General features: G+C 30.7%; 1 protein-coding gene across 1 annotated transcript in view; it reads left to right on the top strand.

Moving 5' to 3' along the window:
* The window catches only part of LOC129220010 (protein nervous wreck-like), a 78363-nt gene that overhangs the window by 25859 nt on the left and 30676 nt on the right, over positions 1-21828 (top strand). Inside the window, exons 4-11 of the mRNA XM_054854338.1 lie at positions 5567-5652; positions 11826-11970; positions 13211-13347; positions 14999-15062; positions 16278-16406; positions 18905-19027; positions 20256-20351; positions 21031-21177. Coding sequence (XP_054710313.1) covers positions 5567-5652; positions 11826-11970; positions 13211-13347; positions 14999-15062; positions 16278-16406; positions 18905-19027; positions 20256-20351; positions 21031-21177 — 927 coding nt within the window. The remainder of the gene's footprint in view (positions 1-5566; positions 5653-11825; positions 11971-13210; positions 13348-14998; positions 15063-16277; positions 16407-18904; positions 19028-20255; positions 20352-21030; positions 21178-21828) is intronic.

Raw genomic sequence — 21828 nt, 5'->3', positions numbered from 1 at the left:
GTGCTAATAAGCATGAAACTGCAGTCCTCGGCTGGAAATGACTGAGCTGGCGGTGTATTTCACGTATTTTTGCTTTAGCCCTGGCTAATGGGCGGTAATTTACTGAATATATAAAAAATGTTATTTATATTTTTTGTAGAAATATCACAAAAATGGCAACAATCTAACAAGTTCTTATATTTTAGTTATTTTTTGCAAGAAGTAATAATTTGTCTATGCTGTTAGAAATTTGAAGAGTAAAAGTATGATTTGTATGGGGGACGGGGGGTGTCATATAAATATGGAAAAGAAAGTAAAACTCTTTTAAACTAAAATTTTATTAATGAAAAATGGGGGTGGGGGAGAGTTCAGTCTCATCCAAATTCACTTGAATCTCTTGCATCAGAACATTTTTGTTATTTTTTGAACATTGCAGTAAACAAAGACCAAGTTTTGATATTTTATGTATTTCCAACCTTTTTAGAATTTTGTTCTAGTATTATTTTAAATTGTTTTGATTATCAAATAAGTGTTTACGGAAAACATTATTAAATCTCCATTGTATCATGTAGAAACTTTTATTAATGTTTTGTATATTTTTAAAATAATTACAGTTTTTCTGTTTTCACCATTTTTGCCGTTTTTTCCCAGTTTTTGTCTTTGTCCTGGCAGATTTACCATTTTGCGGCAAAATGACCAACCCTATATCTGATGCACTAGTACAGCCAGAATTTAAAAAAAAAAAAAAAAAGATTTGGGGGGTAATTTTTGGTATGAATTTATGAATATAACTTTTTAATAAGTTACTAGTCATTTTACTTAATAACTGTATTAAATGGTTTTTGGCTATAACAAGTTTAACATACACTGTACTACCTCATGTTATTCTTGTCAAGATTGCACAAATATTATTTTATTGCCTAATTTCTCTTTAAAAATTTAAATCAATAATATGTGTCAGTAATATAAGTTGAACGACACTTCAGTAACTCAATACGTGGATAACTCAACCACCCTAGTAACTCCACATTTATTTTTCTTAGGGTTACACCAATGCTGATTTCAATGGGAGAAAACCTCTCTAACTGGACACACATTTGCAGGAACCCCTAAAAGTCGTCATCCAATTGCTGTTCTAGTCCAATTTTTGTTACCAACAACCTTTCATGTTGACCTTTTCTCAGAATTTTATGCTGCAGTTCAGGGTTTAAGCTAGGTTCAAAAGTTCTTTAGCATAAAAGCTAAAATTGAGGGGAAAATGTTAGCAAAATGCTAAAATGTTACACATTCTCATATATTTATATATGCCTCAGTGTGTTTCATCTCAAGTGAAAATAAAATTCATATTTCATCTGTGACATCTTTGAAAAAATAAGTACAACAGCTATTTTTAAAAACATAAAATAAAAAAAGAAAACACGATTGGTGTTTAGAACGTTGCAGTCTCCTCCTCCTAATAAAGCAGTTATTGGGGGGACATAATGCTAGATATAAGACTAATAGTTATTGAACTTAATTGTAGTTTAAACATCTTAGCTAAGATTTAAAAAGATTAAGTTGATTATCGCCATACATGCTTCCTCTCTAGGATCATAGATTTCTCCTTTTTAAAAAAAAATTAATTTATTTTTTATTTGAGCAAAAAAGCGAAAATGCATTGCTTTATTTTCGCAATTCAGATAGTGTTTTCGCATTATGCGAAAAATGCGACCGTAGCGGAAACTCTGCTGCAGTTTCTTAGTTCTTTTCTTGAAAGTTCTTTTAAAGAATTCTATCCAAATTATTTAGCCACCACACTTTGCGCTGTTAGTGCAATTCTAAAAGACTAGAAAAGATTAGGATAGATGTATCCAGGGCAGTCCTCTAGAGAAAGAAGGCACCATGACATGTTTTTCAAACAAGTGTAAGCAGGACTTTCTATCTGACTGACAAGAAGCTATAATCTCTTTTCAAAAATTATTAATTTATTCCTCACGAGGTATTCAAATAATATTAGTAATTTTATTATATCCTTTTCAAATAAAGAAAACGAAATTCATTTACTAGAATTAACTTTCATAATGTGAATGTTAAGCATTAGTACGTAAGTGGTACAGAAACTCGTTAGGAATCAAATTTTGGAACCTTAGTAAGGCGACATTCGCTTAAGTCGATATGTTTCATGGTCCCTTGGGGTGTCAAGTTATCAAGGTTCCACTGTAGTCCAAAGAGAGGAATGCTTTTTAAAAATTTGCAAAAATGCTCTAATACGGATTTTCTCTCCATCTGAACACCCCCTAATGTGAACACCCCCATATTCTGAATACATTTTGGTGATCCCAGCAAATACATATGCATTATCCAGTCTCCCTCTATAATGAACATCTCGTAATCTGCAGGGTCTGGTGGGTAAAGTGGTCATAAAATCGTAAGTTTTCAACTTAGATGAATAGTAAATACAATAAATTCTTTAAACTCTTCAACTTTTTTGTTGTTATTTTACATTGCACTATTAAAGAATACGGTACATTAAATTTTAGGAAAGAAAAAATAGATTTAAATAGTTTTATAGCACTTTATTTTCCCTATATTTTTATGACCACTTTATCTCATGGGGTGGGGGAATGTGGTCATAGCATGGAGTAAAGTGGTCATAGTTAAAAATAGATGAAAAACCATTATAAATAACCCTAATACTTGTATGTTTCGGTTGTTTTTATAGTTACAAGTATATGCACGAGTATATGCGTGTGTACACGAGTATATACGTGTTGTGTAAACATAAGTTAACACATTACTACATGAGTAAATACATTGGTACATCAGATACATGCATGCACGTGCCTACTCAAGTATATACGTGTATACACAAGCATATAAGCATGTATACGCGATTGCCTACAAGAGTGTATATACGTGTCCACACGAGTATATATGTGTCACATTTATATATGTGTCCCATGTATATACGCATATAAACGAACGTCATATGTGTGTATGCACTTGAATCTTGAGTATATACGTGCATACCTGAGTATATATGTGTATAGTAATCGTTTATACGCATATATAAGTGTACAGACATACATGTATGGTATACACCAGTAAATTTCTTGGATACATCCAGTGCATGTTGGTACGTGTTTACTCATGTATATAGATATGGAAGCACAAGTTTTTACGTAAGTATAAGTGTAAACACTATTATACATCTGTATTTACGTATATATTTACATTTACATGTATACACAAGTGCGTGTATGCGTACGACGACGACGAGTACATACAGGTATGCCTACAGAGTGAATCCAAGCTCTTGTGCAAAAACCTGAGTGGTGTGAGAGGGCATGATAAGAAGCAAAGAATCATGAGGAACTTATGGTCGCTGATGGGTTACATGCACACAAAGCCAGAAAGTGGTGGATGCAAAACAGGTCACAAATTTGTGGCACAAAGATGATTTTGCCCAACATTTTAGTTTAAGAAATGTTTAGAGCAGTTGTTAAAAGTTACAGCCTGTAGCAGCTTTAATACACCCATCACAACAAAGACACAGCCCCTGATTTAAGTTTTTCAAACATCTCGTTATTGCAACAGAGAGTGCTTAGTGATTGCAACTTATGTATTACAGTTGCAGGCTGTAAATTTCATCAATCCCTTTAAAAATTTCTTAAGACCTGAAATATTGTGTAAAATTGTTTTTGTGTAATAAATTTGTGACCTGTTTTGCATCCATCAGTTTCTGGTTTTCCGTGCATGTAGCGTGTCAACATTGTGTGACCATATTTTCTTTTATTCTTGCTTCTTATCCTCCCATCTAACACCTTTTAATAATTTTTTCAAGAGTTGAAACTCTTACACGTATATCATATGCTTGTATGTAAGTGCCTACTTCAGTACGTCGCATATATATGTGTCTACTTGAAAGTGTTCGTATATATATGAGTATAAGCGAGTATACACGTGTATAGTCGAATGTATATCTGTATAGATAAAAAATACTTACAGATACCCATATACGTATTTTTTGGTGCATTTATGTGAATACGTATATATGCGTGCCTACACGAGTATATGCGTATGCATATGCATTTACTCGTATATTAAGCTTCCATTTACTGTAAAAACAACACATATTAAGTGAAAGTAATATTTAATTTATATCTGCCTTATACTTAAAGATTAAGTGACTTTAGAAGAACAATATTTGTTAAACCTAAAATTATGACCACTTTATCCCATCTTACTTAAATTGCTGTAAAAAATTATTTGAAATAGATTCAACTATCTGCTAATGAGTAAGAGTTTTTGAGACATGTAAGAAGCTTCCTGTGCAGTCAATCTGTTCATAATGCTAACAAACAAAATTTCCTAAGGAAGTTAAAAGAGGTGTTTAGATTTTTAAATTTTTCATATTCACACAAAATATATTTTTTTTACCAAATAAAATTTTTCCGGTTGAAAATTTTGTATTCAAAATGTAGATTATAATCTCCCTACTCTCAAATAAAATATTCACATTCATTCCAACTTTTATTTCCAAGCTATAACCATTTATTTGACATATGACCACTTTACCCCATTAACCACTTTCCCCCACCAAACTCTATACTTTTGTTCGTTCCCATGAGTGTTCAAAATAGAGAGAATCTACTGTATTTCCATCTAAAATGCTATCCAGGGAACTAAATGAATAGTGTAATTTTGAAAATAGTTGAGATAGGTAACTATCAAAAGAGCATACATATTATATATGCTCTTTTGATGACATTTTTTTGATGCAAAAATTATTTGCTATTCCCCCCCCCTTCTTTGAGTTATAAGGTGTTAAAGGCTGTAGAAATTTATGAAAAGTGCCAAATTTAAAGACTTGCTGAGAAACTTATCTCACAATTTCTTCGTTTGCTTCCATTTACAAATCGTGTGAAAAGATGTCTTCCTATTCTCACTTGAACGAGCTAAATTTGACAATTTTTCTTAAAATTTCAGCTGAGTTTAAGGCTTTATATTTCAATAACAGGGAAGCAAAGGCAAAATATTTATGCATTAAGAAACGTATTTCACAATACTCTTTCAGTTGCTACTTATTTTAACTTTTTTTCATTATTACGCTATCTTATGGTTTCTTGGTAAGTATTTGTGGGCTTTAAAATAATAGTTTAACGGGAAAGTTTGGAATACTATACTCTTTCTGAAAGCTCGGACATAGTCTGTGGTGTTCAGCAGTTAATGTTAAGGTAAGTGTTTTTGTTTGTGTGTGTTTGAATAACTGATTTTGGCAAGTGCTAGAGATTTAGAATTTTCTATTTTATTGATATGCTCTTCTCACACCTAATGTTGTCATGTGTTTTATCTTTCATTTTCATATGTGTTATCTTTCAAATTGCCAATCCTTGTCAAAAACCAGCCTTCCCAAAAATTAAATTCTGTTCGGTCTAGTGGTCAAAAGGAAACAAACAAACAAACATAAAAAAGGAGCTCTTTTCCTTTTTTTTTTAAATTTTACTTACTAAATTTGTGTAATTTTTTAAATTTTTGTATTTAAAAATTTCTTTGTTCAATACTGTCAAATTAATTTATTTTTTATTGACATTTTAAACCCCATCAGGCATTGCTCAAGCTTGCTACAGCTCATTTACAAAAGAAATCACCCGTTGTACTGGATGGAAAATCGGAGACGGGTGAATCTTATAAGTAAGTATTAAATTTTATTTAAGAACAGAATTATACTTTAGAACCATTGAGAAGAGTTAAAATGGATGGAGTGAAGATTTTCATTCTTCAAACCAAGACACCAAGTCACATGATAGATTTTAAAGCGAAACATTGTGGAAGAAACCAGGCTTCTTTCACTAGTTTCACAAAAAACATGTCAACTATTTGTCCTTGTTAAATCACGTGACTTGCCCAATCTTTGCCCAAGCTTTTGCTAAGCTAATGATTGAACTTGCTCCCTCCATTAACTAATTCCTGCTCTAAGTTTAGAACATGCAAAATTTAGTAACTCCATATTCACTAAATTTGAATGAGCATTTTTGCTTGTCATGAATTTTTGATTACTGGAAATGAATTTGTTGTATTTGAAACAAAATGTAATTAAAATTTTTAAGTAAAATTGATGATATAATAATTGAATCATTAGCTTTGCTGGATAACCCAGGAACCTCCCTCTGGGCTACACCACTGAACTTAAGTATTTTGATTTCTTCCTGTGAAAGTACAAAGCCCTACAATCATGGAGTTTTTTGTTGTTGTTTCAAGAAGTATTTTTCGATTCTTGAAAAGTGCTTGATTTTTTTTCCTTCCTGAAGTGTATGAACGTTGAATAATATCTTACTAAAGTATCAGTTTTAATGATACATATTTATTATACTCAGTTTGCTCTTAGAATTACTCATTTCTGAATTTTCATTCTTAATTTTGAAGATATCATCTATTCAATGATACCTTTAAAATTACATCATGCAGTTTTCATAACAAATGTACTTTCAAATGCGTAGGTATTCCAAGTTCTTTTTTTTTTCTTTCCTTCTGCTCATTTAAAAACATAATGTATAAAAGTGAAATCCCAGTGTTTTTTCACACTAACATCTAAATTCAATGAATTAAAATTTTTTTTTATATATACACGCACAAACACATTTTCATAAATTATAACTGAATTTAATTACAATAGGGTGGTCCAAAAAAGGTCCTTTTTAAAAAATTCCTGTTTTTTATTGGTCCTACCCCCTCATTTGGTTCCATCTGAGTAAAAAATAATTATTGTGAAGTTTGAGCTCATAATTTTAACATTTAGAGGTAGCTCAACAGCCTCAGTTCCGCGTTTTACCATTTTATGCCATAGATGCAGATAGAAATAAAATTGACACTAGGAAAAGTAGATAATTTAATTAAAATTGCCAGTATTTTGTAAGTTAAAATAGTTACGTAATAATAATATTTCAACAGTTATGTATATGGCTTTCCTTAGTACACATTACAAACTCTGCTTTTTACATCGGGGATAAGCTCTTCAATGTTCTGCGACAACTTGCAACAAGAATTGGAATTGTTCTTCATTGCGTGTCATTTTAAACTCTTTTATAAGGGCTATACCACTTTCAGCATTATCATTAACCACTTAAATTCCTTGAATAATAGTTTTTTGCTTTCTTAAAGTCCTCCTGAGGCTCCCAGATTTCTGGATCTACGTGAATGAAGGTATCAGGTAAACCCATGCTTTGAAAAAATGAAATTGACCCCTTTGTCACAAGTTCTTCAAATTTCATATCCATAAAATGTTTTAGCAAAATCTTAGGGCGCTTCACCACATTTTTTTCTCCGTTTACTTCATTCATCGCCTTCACCATCTGTCTTTTAATGCAGTGTGGCACTTTATTGGCAAAAAGGGCTACTGCCACAAGTTCTTCTGACAAATACCACAGGTGATTGGCAAATTTCTGCATTGCAGTTTTGCCAACCACAGGTGATTGGCAAATTTCTGCATCGCAGTTTTGCTTATGTCTTCATCAATCTTTTTATACTTCAATAAAGATTTCATAAAAATCGTTATAAGGTGCATTTTGAGGCATAGAAGCAGTCATCCAAGCCTTTAAATACCGACGTACAACAAATATGCATATTTTTGCAATCGCTTTTCTTCTATTGATGTGATGGTACATTGACAGTTAAACATCCATATTTTGAAACAATATAAAATTTTGGACATCCATCTAGCATGATGCATAGCCCCAGGTGCTACAAATTTGATACCATGTGGAGGAGCTTTACCGAGAAATATTAAGCATAGTTCAAGACATTCTCGATAATCATCTCTCGCTTGCGTGTCATGTAGTAATCTTTCAGCAAATACTATTGTATCATCCTTTACATCTGTCACTTGTGCTAAAATGTCCTTATTGTTGATGCCTATGATGTATTTGTCTTTGTCTATGAATTCCCAGTAGGCCTGGAATTGTTTAAAAAGAGGTAGGTCTGGTGCGGAAGAAAAACCCTAACATTTATTAAACACCGCACCAATAATTAATTCCATACTGTGATGTCGACATAAAAAATATAGTAACCTTTTCTTTAGTTTTTTATTTAGTAAAACACGGGTACCCTTGCATTCCCTAGTAATGACACTCGTTGTGTCAAAACACATTGCAGAAACTTTGTCAGTTAGGCCCCAGTCTTGCAAAACTCTCTATCTTTATTTTTTTGTGTCATTGTACTTCTGTTTTTGTTTTTTTCAATAACTTCCATTGTTAGTAAAGTTTTTCTAGCTTGGGCTGACAGTTTTGGGGTCTTTGTACGGGTATTCTGGCTTTCTGCCAAAATTTTGTCATTTCTTCTATTGTATTTCTTGAAGATTCTCTTACAGTTTTCTTTAATTCAATATGGTTATGAAGAAACATACCCAATGCCATACGAATTGAAGGTAGTTTACTACCTGTCAGCTCACTTATGGTTGAACTAAGAAGATAAACCTCTGATTTTGATCTAATTGATATATTTGCCATACTCAGTTATTTTAAAGTAAAGAGACATATGCATTTCAAAAATAAGTGCAAACTGCCATTCCAACAGTGGTGAAATCAAAACCAAAACAATTAAGAATACATACATAAGCAATAACAAGTTGAAAATTTTTTCGATCACGACTGTTAAAGGAATAGACTAGCTGCATCGCTCGGCTTTGCACGGTCCACCTCAAAAATAAAAGTTATGTCAAGTGACGCGAGTTCAACACTCAGGCTTGAACCAAAAAAAAAAAAAAAAGTCAGTGTAGTTTTGCGGCAGATTGTGGAAAACCCCCCAAAAAAGTAAACAATTTAAATCCCCTGATTACAGGAAAAGCCTCAAAACAAAAACAAGAATTTTACCTGTTCATATTCGAGAAAAAGAAATGGCAACAGATCTTTCATCTCAATGATTTTCTTCACGCTGTAAATTTTAATAAAAGCGTTCATCCGGAAAGTTGAGTTGAAGCACTGAATAATAATTTGAATGGAGGAAAGCCTTCGAAAAATATAGATTTTATTTTGAAATCTAAGAGTCATAATTAATAATTTTTAATTGATATCTCCGCTAATTATTATCGGAGGATTATGTTAAATAGCCAAACATGAAGACGGGAAGATGACGAATCCATCGATACCTGGTTCGATGGTCAGTTCACTGTCGTTCGGGAGAAGAAGCTTGGACATAGATAGATAGATACTCAGATTTTATATGTATAAGATTTTATGTATTTAGGTATTTACAAAAGTATTTTCATAATGGCTATTGTTAAGTCTTTATATAAAATAGCAATTTTATAAAGCAATTTGTTTCCTTGTTAATAAAAATAGCAATTTTATAAAGCAATTTGTTTCCTTGTTAATAAAAATAGCAATTTTATAAAGCAATTTGTTTTCTTGTTAATAAAAATAGCAATTTTATAAAGCAATTTGTTTTCTTGTTAATAAAAATAGCAATTGTATTTTACCTTAGTGAGGTCAATGGTCGCGTGTCGTACGTGTTCTATTCAATAATGATGAAAACTTTATCTGCGTTGAGCTACCTCTAAATATTATCGAAATGTTTTCAAATTTTGTCTGATTTATTTTTTAATACATTGGAACAAAATGGGAGGGTAGGACTCAAAAAATTTTCACCTTCGAAATTTTGGACCACCCTAATGTACAAGTATGTGTGCTTCACACTAATGGCGTGCAAATCTTAGGTTGCCAACCTCAACTTTGAACAGATGTATTGATTTACCAAATCACCAAATGAAAAGTGAAGAGGCGGGGTGATGTGAAGAAAATTAAGAATTGCTTAAATTTTTTTGAATCAGTATTATTACAACTGTCCAAAGTTTTTATTTCAAGTATTAACTTTTGTTCACTATTCTCTGAATGTCCGAATATACAGTGCCGGCAAAAAAGATCTTTACATTTGGTTGGCGATTAAAAACGTTACATGCAACTTCTTTTTATGATTTTGCTTGGCATGCTGCCTAGTGATTTTACTGAATACCAAATAACCGGCCATATTGTATCGAAGTATTTTGTAAATTTGGCCGCAATCTTGCCAATTATTCGGTATTCGACCAATTCACAAGAGAGCATGCCAAGTAAAATCGTTACAAGGGAAAGTTATGTAAAGTTTTTAATTTCCAACCAAATGTGAAGTTTTTTTATTACCGCCACTGTACAAACTATGTAGAATTTATTTTTATATTTTTGTGAAAGTATCTCTTATACCATAAGCATTTTTTTCGAAAATACGATTTTTAAAAAAGGTTTTTGGCTCATAACACGCAGAGTTTTCTGTTAAACGTTACCAAACTTTCAGATTAATTTACAACATATAAGAAAAACCTAACAAAATTTGAAGTTAAAATATTGAAAATTTGATGAAATATGAGTATTTAGAGCCATTGAATTTTCACTGCGCATGCACGAAAGATAGCAATTAATAACCTTCATAATCCAAGCCCAGATAGATCTTACACCTTGTGGTAAAATTCCAGCTTGATATCTTAAAAATTCATAAAGTTATCAGCAATCTAATGAGCTGAATTTCAATAATTCTTTGATAGACGACGACTCGTGAGGGATCGTTTGCAAATAATCTGTTTTTATCTTGAATCACATTCAATGACGGCAGGCAATTGTTGCCAGTGTGCAAACGATCCCTAACAGGTCGTTGTCTATCGATGAATTATTGAAATTCGGCTCATTAGATCTCTGATAACTTTTTGAATTTTAAAGATTTTGAGCTTTAATTTAATCACAGGGTGTAGGATCTATCCCGACTTGGGATTAGGAAGGTTATAAATCGATGTATTTCGTGCACACACAGCAAAAATTCAACTGCTTTAAACATTCTTATTTAAACAAATTTTTAATATTATGTTTCTCTTGTATGCTGTCAAATATTCTGAGAGTTTAGTAACAGTTGATGGAAAACTGTGTGTGCTATGAGCTGAAAACCTTAAAATAAAATTTGCATTTTTGAAAGAAATGCTTATATCTTCTTGGGTATAAGAGATAATTTCACAAAAATATAAAAATAAATTCTACACAGTTTGTCAGAGCTGGCAAAAAAATATTTACATTTGGTTGGAAATTAAAAATTTTACATAACTTTTTCTTGTCATGATTTTACTTGGCACGCTCCCTTGTGAATATAGACTGGATACCAAATATTCAACTGCAATTGGCCAAATAACTAGGGAGCATGCCAAATAAAATCATGACAAGAAGTTTGCATGTAAAGTTTTTAATTGCCAACTAAATGTAAAGATTTTTTTGCTGCACTGTATTTATAATACTAAAACACATTTATTTAGTAATTTAATGATGTTGCAAAAATATATTTTAAAGTAGAAGTTTTAAAATTGATAGTTTAAAATGAAAAATAATATTTAAGAATAGGGAAGAGCAAGTAGTGCAAGATGACATCAGTAAAATGTTGATTAAGGGAAAATAAGATATTAAGAAATCCATGATCCCTTGGTAAAATTCTTAAGATCAAAAAGTTTTGTGCAAATTCAAAATTAAAATCACTACTTGCTTTTATTTTGAAAGATCATGATCAGTGATGTTTTTTTTTTTTTTGACAGATATGCATGTACAAGCTAAATTATGTACTGTAGGAGTAATTTTTAAAGGGGTTGCTTTTGGGTAATAATTTGAAGTAAATTGATCTTAATGTACTATGAAAAGAAGGTCTATTTATGTTCCGTTAATTTATTGTGGATTTTTGTGCTTAATTAATTTATTGGCACTGATTTTTGGAACAGTTTGTGAGTTTTCAGTGATTATTTTGTGCTTTAATTAGTTATTTTAAATTGTATATTCAATAAGAAATTTCAAACAAACTTTTTTTCTTAGAACTGTTTATGGCGTATGGAAAACCATGTTAGATGAAACTGAAAAAATAGCCAAAGCAAGATTAGCTGCTGCAGAAGTCTATCAACAACAAGTATCAGAAAGTGCAAAATCTTTAAGGCTACATAAACTTGCAGTTGCTAAGAAGGTATAATTTTAAATTAAGCATTAAGGTATATCAAGTTTGTATCTTAAGTAGAATAAGGATACAATTAAAAGAAAAAAATGACTTCAAAAAAGTAAAGAGATTGACAAAAGAGTAATTGTTCTAAAATTTGGCGCATAAATGAAAATTAAATTTGTTGTACATTCTTTGTAGTTGTTTGGTTCAGTAATTCAGTCATACAGAGAATTATTATAGTATTTATGGTGAAATCCTTAATTGCGATAAGAAGTCATATTTTGTTGACAGCTGGCTTTTAAGTGTTTTAAACTTGTCTCCAAATTTCTTTAATTTTATCCAAATAAGTTAGAGTTTGGGCCTGTGCTATTGCATGCACTTGTAACTTTTACTTCTGGATTTTAAATATTTCTTTCCTACATCTGCAAAAAGGCGAACTTTTCTCCAATTAATTTAAAGTGTAAGCCTAGTTCTGCAAGTTTATTCTTGAGACATGAGGCTGTGTGTGCAACAAGGGTGTACTCGACTTTGACTGTATTAGCGAGTTTGCCCTTGTTGCATGCATAGCTTCATATGGCACTTTGAAAGATCATCTTTAAAAAAAAAAAAAAAAAAAAAGGGGGGAAAAACCAATTATGTTTTTTTTATGCAAACAAATATTTTAAAGAACTCTTTCTAAATTTTTATTTCTTATTTATTTGAACTGTCAATTCTTTATTTCATAGTTTTTTCTTATATAATTGGTTATAAGCTGAAACATACTAGGCAGCTAAACATAATTTAACCATGAAATTAAAGGAATACGTCCTGCATTTAAATATTTCCCTGCCCCTGTATTCATTGTTCATGTACACTTTAAAGTTCAAATGGCTTGTTTTTAAGTTTTTCTTTTTTTTTTTTTGCTAAACCAAGCTTAAATCGCTGTTATTATTTTTATTGCTTTGAATGTGTGTATGTGTGTTTTAAATTTCTCAGAAACAAGAATGCAGTTTAAAATAAAAAATAAATAAATCAATATCCCTAGCCTTGAGTTTTTTCTATTTCTATTTTTCTCATTTTTTTCATGCGTAGTTGAAAACAACTTATTATTACTTTTTTTACTACACATTTAATAAAAATGCATAGTAAATAATAATAATAATTTATTGTTGACATTAGTAAACAAGAATAATGATAAAATGATTATTGTTTATTATGCTTAAAAAATAATAATAACAATCATAAACATTACATTAATTCGAAAACTTCAACAAATCTTTTTAAACAGTGCTTTGAAAATTTGAAAAAGATGCATGAAGAAATTCAAACTTGTGTGACTGAAATCGACAAGACAAAGAAATTATACTTTGAAGAAGAACATATGGCACATGAAGCTAGAGATAAAGCTCATGATGCTGATGAAAAGTTAGTGCCAATTTGATTTATTTATGATATATATTATGCTGAAGTTTTTGTACCATGTTTGAATAAAAAAGTGTTTAAAAGTATCTCCCTCCCACCCCAATGTTTAGCAGTTATTTCCATGATTTGGGTTTTGTGTAGCATTCAGTTGCTCTCTGAAATCACAACCTCAATCTTCATATTTTAAACAGATTTTCAACATTTTTTGCTTTTTTTTTGTTGGAATACTGAAAAGATGTATTGAAAACCTTGTGTGCAATTCCTAAAGGTCCTTGTATATGAATTTTAGTGTTTCTTGATGTTAGATAAAAGTAAATGCAGTAACTCTGTGCATATAAAAGATGAGAGATGTCTTTTCATTTATAAGCTCATTTCGTTCCCCTGAAAAAGTACATTGAAATGTTCCCCAATTTGGTAAGTATGTGACTATGAAAGCAACATTTTATGCAGTGTTCGATACAACCATTGTTGACTTGGGGGAGGGGGGTGGGCACTATAAAAGTAATATAAACTGGTTTCAAACCGCTTTTCTTTTGCTGTCTCCCCAAACCCCAAGTCCAATGCCCCCAAACATTTTCCTCAACTACTACAGTGTACAAACTCATGTAAATTGTTTTGAATAGCCATAGGGAAACTGATATAAATTTGATAGATTGAAAAAAAAATCTAATTTGAACCACTAAGAGATAATTGCAAAATATTTACATATTTAGTTGTGAGCTGTATCTCATTCTGAAAATTGAAGAAGTCAAGATTGGCCTTTTTCCGGAATGTCCTCCAAAACCTTGGTACAAGTCTTTTTGACTAACAAAGCGAATGATTTTTTACAGAAGGTAAAAATAGAAGATTCTTAAAAGAAACTGTGTCAAAAAGATTTTTCCCAAAGTAAAATAGATGGTTAGCTTATTACTAAGCAACTAATTAGGAAGAATATATAAACAAAACAACAGATTTTTAAAAACTGCACAAATAGAAATTAGAATTTGAACATTTTTGTTTCAAACTTAGTCGCTAATTAAACATTTTGCTTATGAAAAAGGTAGTGCAGAGTATCTCTGGGAATAAAAAATAAAAAAAAGGAAAAAAAAAGTAGTTTTCTTAATCGAAAAAAATCCTGTGCTCAGGATCCCAGAAAGTTGTTCTCTGTGTGACTAATTATCAATATCATCTTCACCCTTCCTGGACACATCAATAAAATGCTTTTTATGCTTTGAAATAATAAACTTTAAAACATCTTAAGCATCTTATTTTCATTAAAGATATTATTTTACAAATTTGTTCATGGGATAACAGTAATGAGAAATAAAATATACAGTGGTGAGTGGAATGTCAGAAATCCAAACCTCAAAAATCCGAAATTCTGTATAATCCTTATAACTCGTGCAGGCAAGCTTAAAGCTTGGTTTGAAAAAAAAGAAAAAAATCAATAACTACAATTCAAGATCACGGCAATTAGTCTGGATTTCTGAGGTTCCACTACTTTTCTATTACTGTCAGTGATCATATGTCATTGAATGTAGATAAATAATATACTGTTTTAGATGCATAACAGTACATTTATGCCAATACTTTTATGTTGAACTACATTTACTATTGTAATTGGTCTCACTTTAATCAATGAGTGATATTTTGTACATGTCTTGCTTGGAATCAGATTAAAACGGAAAAAAGGGCGAATTTTTCAGTCTATATCATCTTTGCAAAAAAATAGTGCTAAGGTAAGACTTTAATTCTAGATTTTGTTCCTATTATCAGTTCACATTTCATCTATTTTTTTCTTTCTTTTATTTTAGTAACTATAATTTTTTCTGTTAGTTTTACTTGCAGTAATAGCTTTTTACTTGTTTTTGCTCACTTTCTCAATGTATGCTAGCTTTAATTTGTTGGCATGTCAAAATTTTAGCTCTGTAACTTTAATAAGGTTATCCCTGGTAACTTATCATGTTTTGATATAAAAAGGTATCTAAATAAATGTTTCTAATTTTATGTATGAAGTTTTAAAAGTAATTCTTACTTATATTTTGAAGCTTTAGGTTAGTAAGAATTAGGGCTTTGTTTTGCTAAACTACAGTTTTCTTGTCGGTGTTTAATCCATGTTTTTGTCTTCAATAAAAGTTTTCAAATTTTGTTTTTGCTTTGGAAAACATTTTCTTGGCATTAGTTAGTGATTGATTAATAAGCAATTTAGTTGTACAAAAGAATTGAAAAAATAGTAAAAAAAAAAAAAGAAATTCTGTAGTTCAAAGTTGAAGGTGTATTGATAGTGACCCCCACCCCCTCCCAAAAAAAAAAAGAGAAGAAAAGATAAATCCAACTTTTACCTTCATTTTTCTTCAGTGAGGTTTATAGACTCGATTTTTATAAGTTAAACATTGTCTTCTGACATAATTATTATTTAAGTTAAATACAATAAAGAAAAGAATTTTGATGAAAGGTTTTAGGTTACATCTAGCAAAATCATACCAAACCTTCTATGAAACATCTTTAAATATTTTATAATTTATATCATCATCAGAATGATCTTTGAGTTGTCTATTTTATATAATTACAAAATTATCATGTTAATAAAACTAAAAATAATCGAGTAGAAAAAAAGAAGAAACTTTAATATATTATGAGCAGAAATTGTGCTCATCTTGCATTGAAAGGAAAACTAATTATTGTAATGAGTTGTTTTTGCATGTTCTTAGGACTACATTTACTACCGTATGAATGTTCTCAATTTAACCTATAAAAAATGTTTTATTGGTTAAATACATTCATATTTTTAGTAATTGAATTCCAGGAAGTTTTACTTTAGTTTAGTGACATTTTAGCATATTTTGTGATGTTTGAGTAATCATAAAATTTACTTATTTTTGAAGAGATACTAATTAATTTCTTTCACTCAATTGTATTTGCTCATGACAGTATTAACTTTTTTTATTAAATAGTTCTCTTTTCGTCGGGAAGCATGTGACATTCAAGCAACTAAAGCTCGTAATGATTATGTCTTAGCATTGATAGCTGCTAATGCTCATCAATCAAAGTTTTATGAAATTGATTTGCCTGAATTGCTATCAGTAAGTAAATGTTTTTATATTTCATTTTATTAAATTCAAAATATAATTTTTACTGTGTACAGTAGTTTGGTTAGGTACCTTGTCCTCATTTGTTGGTTATTTTATTTAATCCATACTTCAACTAATTCAGCCTTTTATATTCAAATGAGTTTGTTATATTAAGGTTAATTTAATGTGTGATAAGATTTAAGAAAAATTGAAAAACATCAAAATTTAACATTTGAGTATTTTCTCTTGCATTAAAATTAGTTTCAATGTGATAGTAAGTAACAATTTAAATTTTGTACTGTGGTCCTATTCTATAATTTTCATTCTGTGTATTAATATATGTATTTCTTTACCCGTTGTCTAATACAGTAAAACCTGTAAAGTTGACCACCTTTGTAAGTTGACCACCTGTCTAAGTTGACCGCTATTTTCAGGCACAGAATTAGATATAACTCATATAATTCAACCTCTATAAGTTGACCACCTGTTTTAGTTGACCACTAAAGTTGGGCACCACAAGTGATCAACTTACACAGGTTTCACTATTGGCATTTGTTTACTATTCAGTTGCTGAATATTAAAGTATTCGTTTGAACCAAATATTCGGTGTGTCTGCTGAAAAGGCAGTATGCTGAATGCCAAGAATAAGAGTAAAATGAATATTTGGCTCTTCCTATAGAAAATATAATTATATTGATGCATTATTACTAGAGCAATATGAAAATCCTACTCTCACCCGAGGAAAAATTAAGTTGACTAATATATGTATTACAGTAAGAACAAAATGCAAATCCTCTTCTTTCTCCTGAAAAAAAAAAAGTTTAGTTAAAATATGTTAAAATTTTAAACAAAATAAAAATATCTCCGCCTCCACTCTCAAAAGAAACGAGAATTTAATTAAAAGTATACACTACAACTCTAACAAAACTAAAATACGTGAAAAGCATTTGCGTTAAATCTTGTTACCCAGTGTCGGATTTACTAGGGGGGCGGTGGGGGCAGCCGCCCCCTCCTTAACCATCATTTTCTGAAAACAATAATTTAAAATTGCAAAAATTACTAGCAATTGCTACTATTTTAATCAAGTAAATTCTATAGAACCTATAGACCGCGTTACCCACTTTTTAATTTTAACCCAAGCTCATCTCCTACCTTTTATCTTTAAATTTATAACACTGCATGGCAAAAAAATAGATAAATAAAAAACCTTCAAAATGCTTCTATCATAGTTCTTGCTAATTCTTAAGTGAAATGACCCCCTAAATCCCAATACGACCACCGTTTTCCCCCTATACATACTATTTTTTAGAAATGATGCCGCCCCCCCCCCCCCCGGAAAAAATATCAGTTTTCGACGCTTTTATATCCATTTTTTATTGAGAGGGAAACGGAGCATTACATTTGCCATTATCATATTAACTCTTCTGAGGGGCTAGAGAGGTGAAAAGTTAAAAAACATGAACATTTGGAACAAGTTGGGAGACTCATGGGGGTATTCACCATTTAAATAATTAAAAAATCAAACGAACTTTTTCCCTAAGGTATTGTTTTACAATGTTTCCCCTTATTTTAGGCATTAAACCAGAGCACTTGCGCAGTTAGAAATACTCTCTGGTTTTTTATTAAATCAAAAATGCCTTCTGGAAGGTTTTTTTAAATTAAAAATACCTTCTGAAAGGGGCTTTCTGATCAAAACAGCCTATAATAACTACTACTGTATCAGAATTTGCATCTAGCTAAAACCAATACTTCTGGGGGGTTTTTCACCCCAAAACCCCCCTTTTGCTGCGTTACTGAACCAGAATATAGGATCCTTCCTATGAGCCCCATGTCCAAAAGAATGAAAGCGTTGTTTTAAAAAAAAAGGTACTGTATCTTGCATAGCCAAAACCACGCTCACTTATGTGAAAAAACATTAGTTTTTCAAAACCCTAGGAGTGAGGGGGGTAGCAATGGATTCCCTGCTCCCCCCCACATGATGTGTCTGACGAGGGTTACAGTTTTCAACCTCCACCCCCTTGAATTAAACCATAAATCCGCCCCTGTTGCTACCATCAGCTGTAAAATGGAGAAATTAGCTCTTTCTTTTTAAAAGTAGTATACAAGATTTTTTCTTGATGGAATGATTTCTTTAAGTTAAATATGTAAAACAGTTTGAAAACGAGAGTTGTATGAATTGTTTACAGGATGCATCTGGGAGATTATATGGGGCACCAAAAATTTATATATTTGATAGGGTAAAGTTGTTCTTTTCTAGATAAACTTTATTTCCTTTCAGCAAATTAGTTTTTTATTTATTTTTTATTTTTTGATGACATTGAATTGTATCTTTTGTTTCCTTTCTTTCTTTCTTTTTTTTTTTTTTTCAAAGACAAGATGAGGCTTTTCATGTTTATGCATTAACGTTTTGTCGAACTTTCTTTGGCAATTGTTGATTTTTTTTTTCTCTTTTATTTTTCGAGTATGGTTGTAGGTGTTGTTTTTAACTATTTAAACACTTTTTCTTTCAGTATACTGATTGTGATCTTTATGATAAAGTGAAGGAGTATATATTAGTCATTGCTCGTACTGAACTTCTGACTTGTGCTGCTTGTCAGTCTTCTTTTAGCATTGTACAGGAACAAGCTGATATGGTAAATTTGGATTAACTATTTGATTTTAAATCATTCTTAATGTTTTAAGATGCTGTATCTACTTATTAACCAAAATAATTCTTCCTTTTTTGTGTGTGTTTAATATTTTAGGTTTTTAAATATACTCAATGCAATACAATTTTTAATAATTAGCTTTTCTACTTTTTTTTTCTCTCACCATTTTTAACTTGTAGTTTTCATCATGAATGGAAATTAACAAGTGTTAGTATTTAGCAAAAAGTGCAATGCATTTGAAAAGTTAGTTTTTTTAATAAACAAAATCTAATTATCCCCCCCCCCTAGAAATTGAATTTATTTTTGACAGATGAAAGTTTTCATAATCAAATACTGGAAGGGGAGCAATGCCCTCTCCTGACTCTTGAGAAATATTTAGAAAATATTGCGTTTTGTTTGATGATTTTAGGATTTTAGAATAATACGTGAAACTAAATTACTTTTATTTATTTTTCAAAGGCAAGGAAACCCAACCTTTCTGAAATAGTAGGCCACAAAGACTTAGGTTGAGGGCCACTTCATCAGGGAGGAGGGGGTCTGTTAAAATCATAAAAATGCATGCCAAATTTAGTTCTGTATTCGAAGTTATGTATAACTTTACAAGACCCGTACTAATTTCTGCACTCTGAGATAATATAAAAAAATTAAGAAATATATTCACATGAAAATAAACAAAGTTGGAGAGTAGCATGTTACTTATTGGCTTTTGGAAATAAATACAGATAACTAAAATTAATAAAAACATTTAAATCAAATCTAGTTTTGTAAAGAACAACAACAATAATTCATTGACATCAGCTAGAAAGTTAAATGATTAGTGAATTAAGAATTTTCTTTAAAATTTGGCATGCAAAGATGTGTAATGGGATAGTTTAGATACTAATACTGGGGGATAGTTAGACAACTGGTGATTAATTAATGCGTCCCAAAGTTTTAATTATCGTGTTTTCGTTATCCTATCATTATGACTTTTGTTTGAGAAAATTGTCTTTTTATAATTAGTGAAACTTAAGTCTAATATTTGTTAATATTTCAATATCTTTAAATATATTATTTCCATTTGACAAAGAAGGGGGAAGGGGGTAAGGAGAATTGTGCCACAGGGGGGGGAGGGGGTCAATTTTTTTTTAGAAAAAAGTGGGACAATACTTATGAACAGCCGCTTAGTTAAATTTCAAATTGTTTTAACTGTTGCATATTTTGTTTAATGTAGGCCTCAAAGCAGCATACCGTTGAAGGTTTCTTCCACGAAAATCCTGTTCTATCTCAAACTATATTATATGACTTTGAGCCTTGTGATAATGATCAAGTGAGTATTATTTTCCTTCTAGTTAACTTGCCTCTTTGTCTGTTAAGCGCCAGGAAGGTACATGCCATGCATTAAGCAGTTCTTAGCTCTTTTACAAGAGATATTTGAGTAATTTTTTCTCACAATAAGTGTATTTGCACTCTTTTATTGATTTACATACAATTATGCAGATGGATATGTGTAACTTGAAAACAGAAAGATTGATTTCTAAAGCTTAGGTGGTAAAATATATTCCTCCAAAGAGCTGAAAATGAAGGGACGTTGAGCATGTACTTTTCATGTGCTGACCTTGTTAATGGCAAAATAGTTTTTTTTTAATAAAGCTACGATAATAACTCATTTTAAAAGGCTTATTAAAATATTTTTGACTGAAGTGGATGGAACAGCAAATATATATTTTTTAATGCTTGAAAATAAAAGAACAGTATCAATTAAGATAGAAAAATACCTGTAAAGTACATTTGTTAGAATTCATTTTCTAAGATTTTGTATTAGCACATATTACAAAATGGAAACGTGTTCATTCACACCTTTCCATTAAGCATTTAACTCATCATTATTAACATTTAATGACTTTCTATTCTTCTAGTTTTTTAACCATGTTACAATTATAGTTGAATTTGAAAAATGAAAACATTGCAGCATCTATTTTTAAAAATGTATTGCGTTTTTTTTCTAGATAACTAAATTGTCTATTGAGCATAATGCTGCATTATGCCTGAGTAAAGAAGCACGAAGATGGTCTAGCTGTGTTGCAAAAGAAGTCAGGGTTATTCGAGAAAGCAAGCACGAATTGAAGAAACTGTTAGCACAAATTGGAGATAAGGTAGGAATTTTAACTGTAATCTAATTGTATTATGTTTTCTTTAAACCAGTTTTATTCTGTTTGTAGTATTCTGAGTTACTTGATTGAAGAAAAAAAAAAAAAACATAACATGAAATTTTCCCAACGATATTTATTTAGTTACTTTGCACTTTACAGTAACTTTTCTCTATGTACATTGTAGAGTTACAAAGGCCAAATGCAGACAGATTTCAGGGTAGTTCAGCTCTCGAAAAAATAATTTTAAAACCCAAGGAATTTTCTGAGAAATTCAAAAAATAAAGGTTTGCTATATTATTTCCAAAAAATTAAAAGGATCATGTTATTTTTAGCTTGTTGATTATTATTTTTATATGTATGTCACCTTGAAAAGGTCATTCTAGCTAGATTTGTTTTCCCCTCATGTATCTACAAATGCTTTTTATCCTTTTTATGTTGTATCGAAAATTTATTGGATTTTAAGGAACTTTTACTGTGCATGGCAAGTTGAAATTACTATTCTTGCTGTATAAGTTTTTCTTAAATGACTTTTCCTCCATAAGTGGAAGTGAAGTAGTAAGTGAATACATACATTGTTTATTTGATTGAAGTGTAATGAGGGTATGGATTTGAATTGCAGCAAGGTCATGGGTATAAGAGGATAGAGAAAAATCA

The sequence above is a fragment of the Uloborus diversus genome, chromosome 4 (genome assembly GCF_026930045.1).
Source record: "Uloborus diversus isolate 005 chromosome 4, Udiv.v.3.1, whole genome shotgun sequence".
Classification (NCBI taxonomy): Eukaryota; Metazoa; Arthropoda; class Arachnida; order Araneae; family Uloboridae; genus Uloborus; species Uloborus diversus.
Note: the sequence above shows the minus strand (reverse complement) of the source record. Positions and strands in the feature narration are given on the sequence as shown.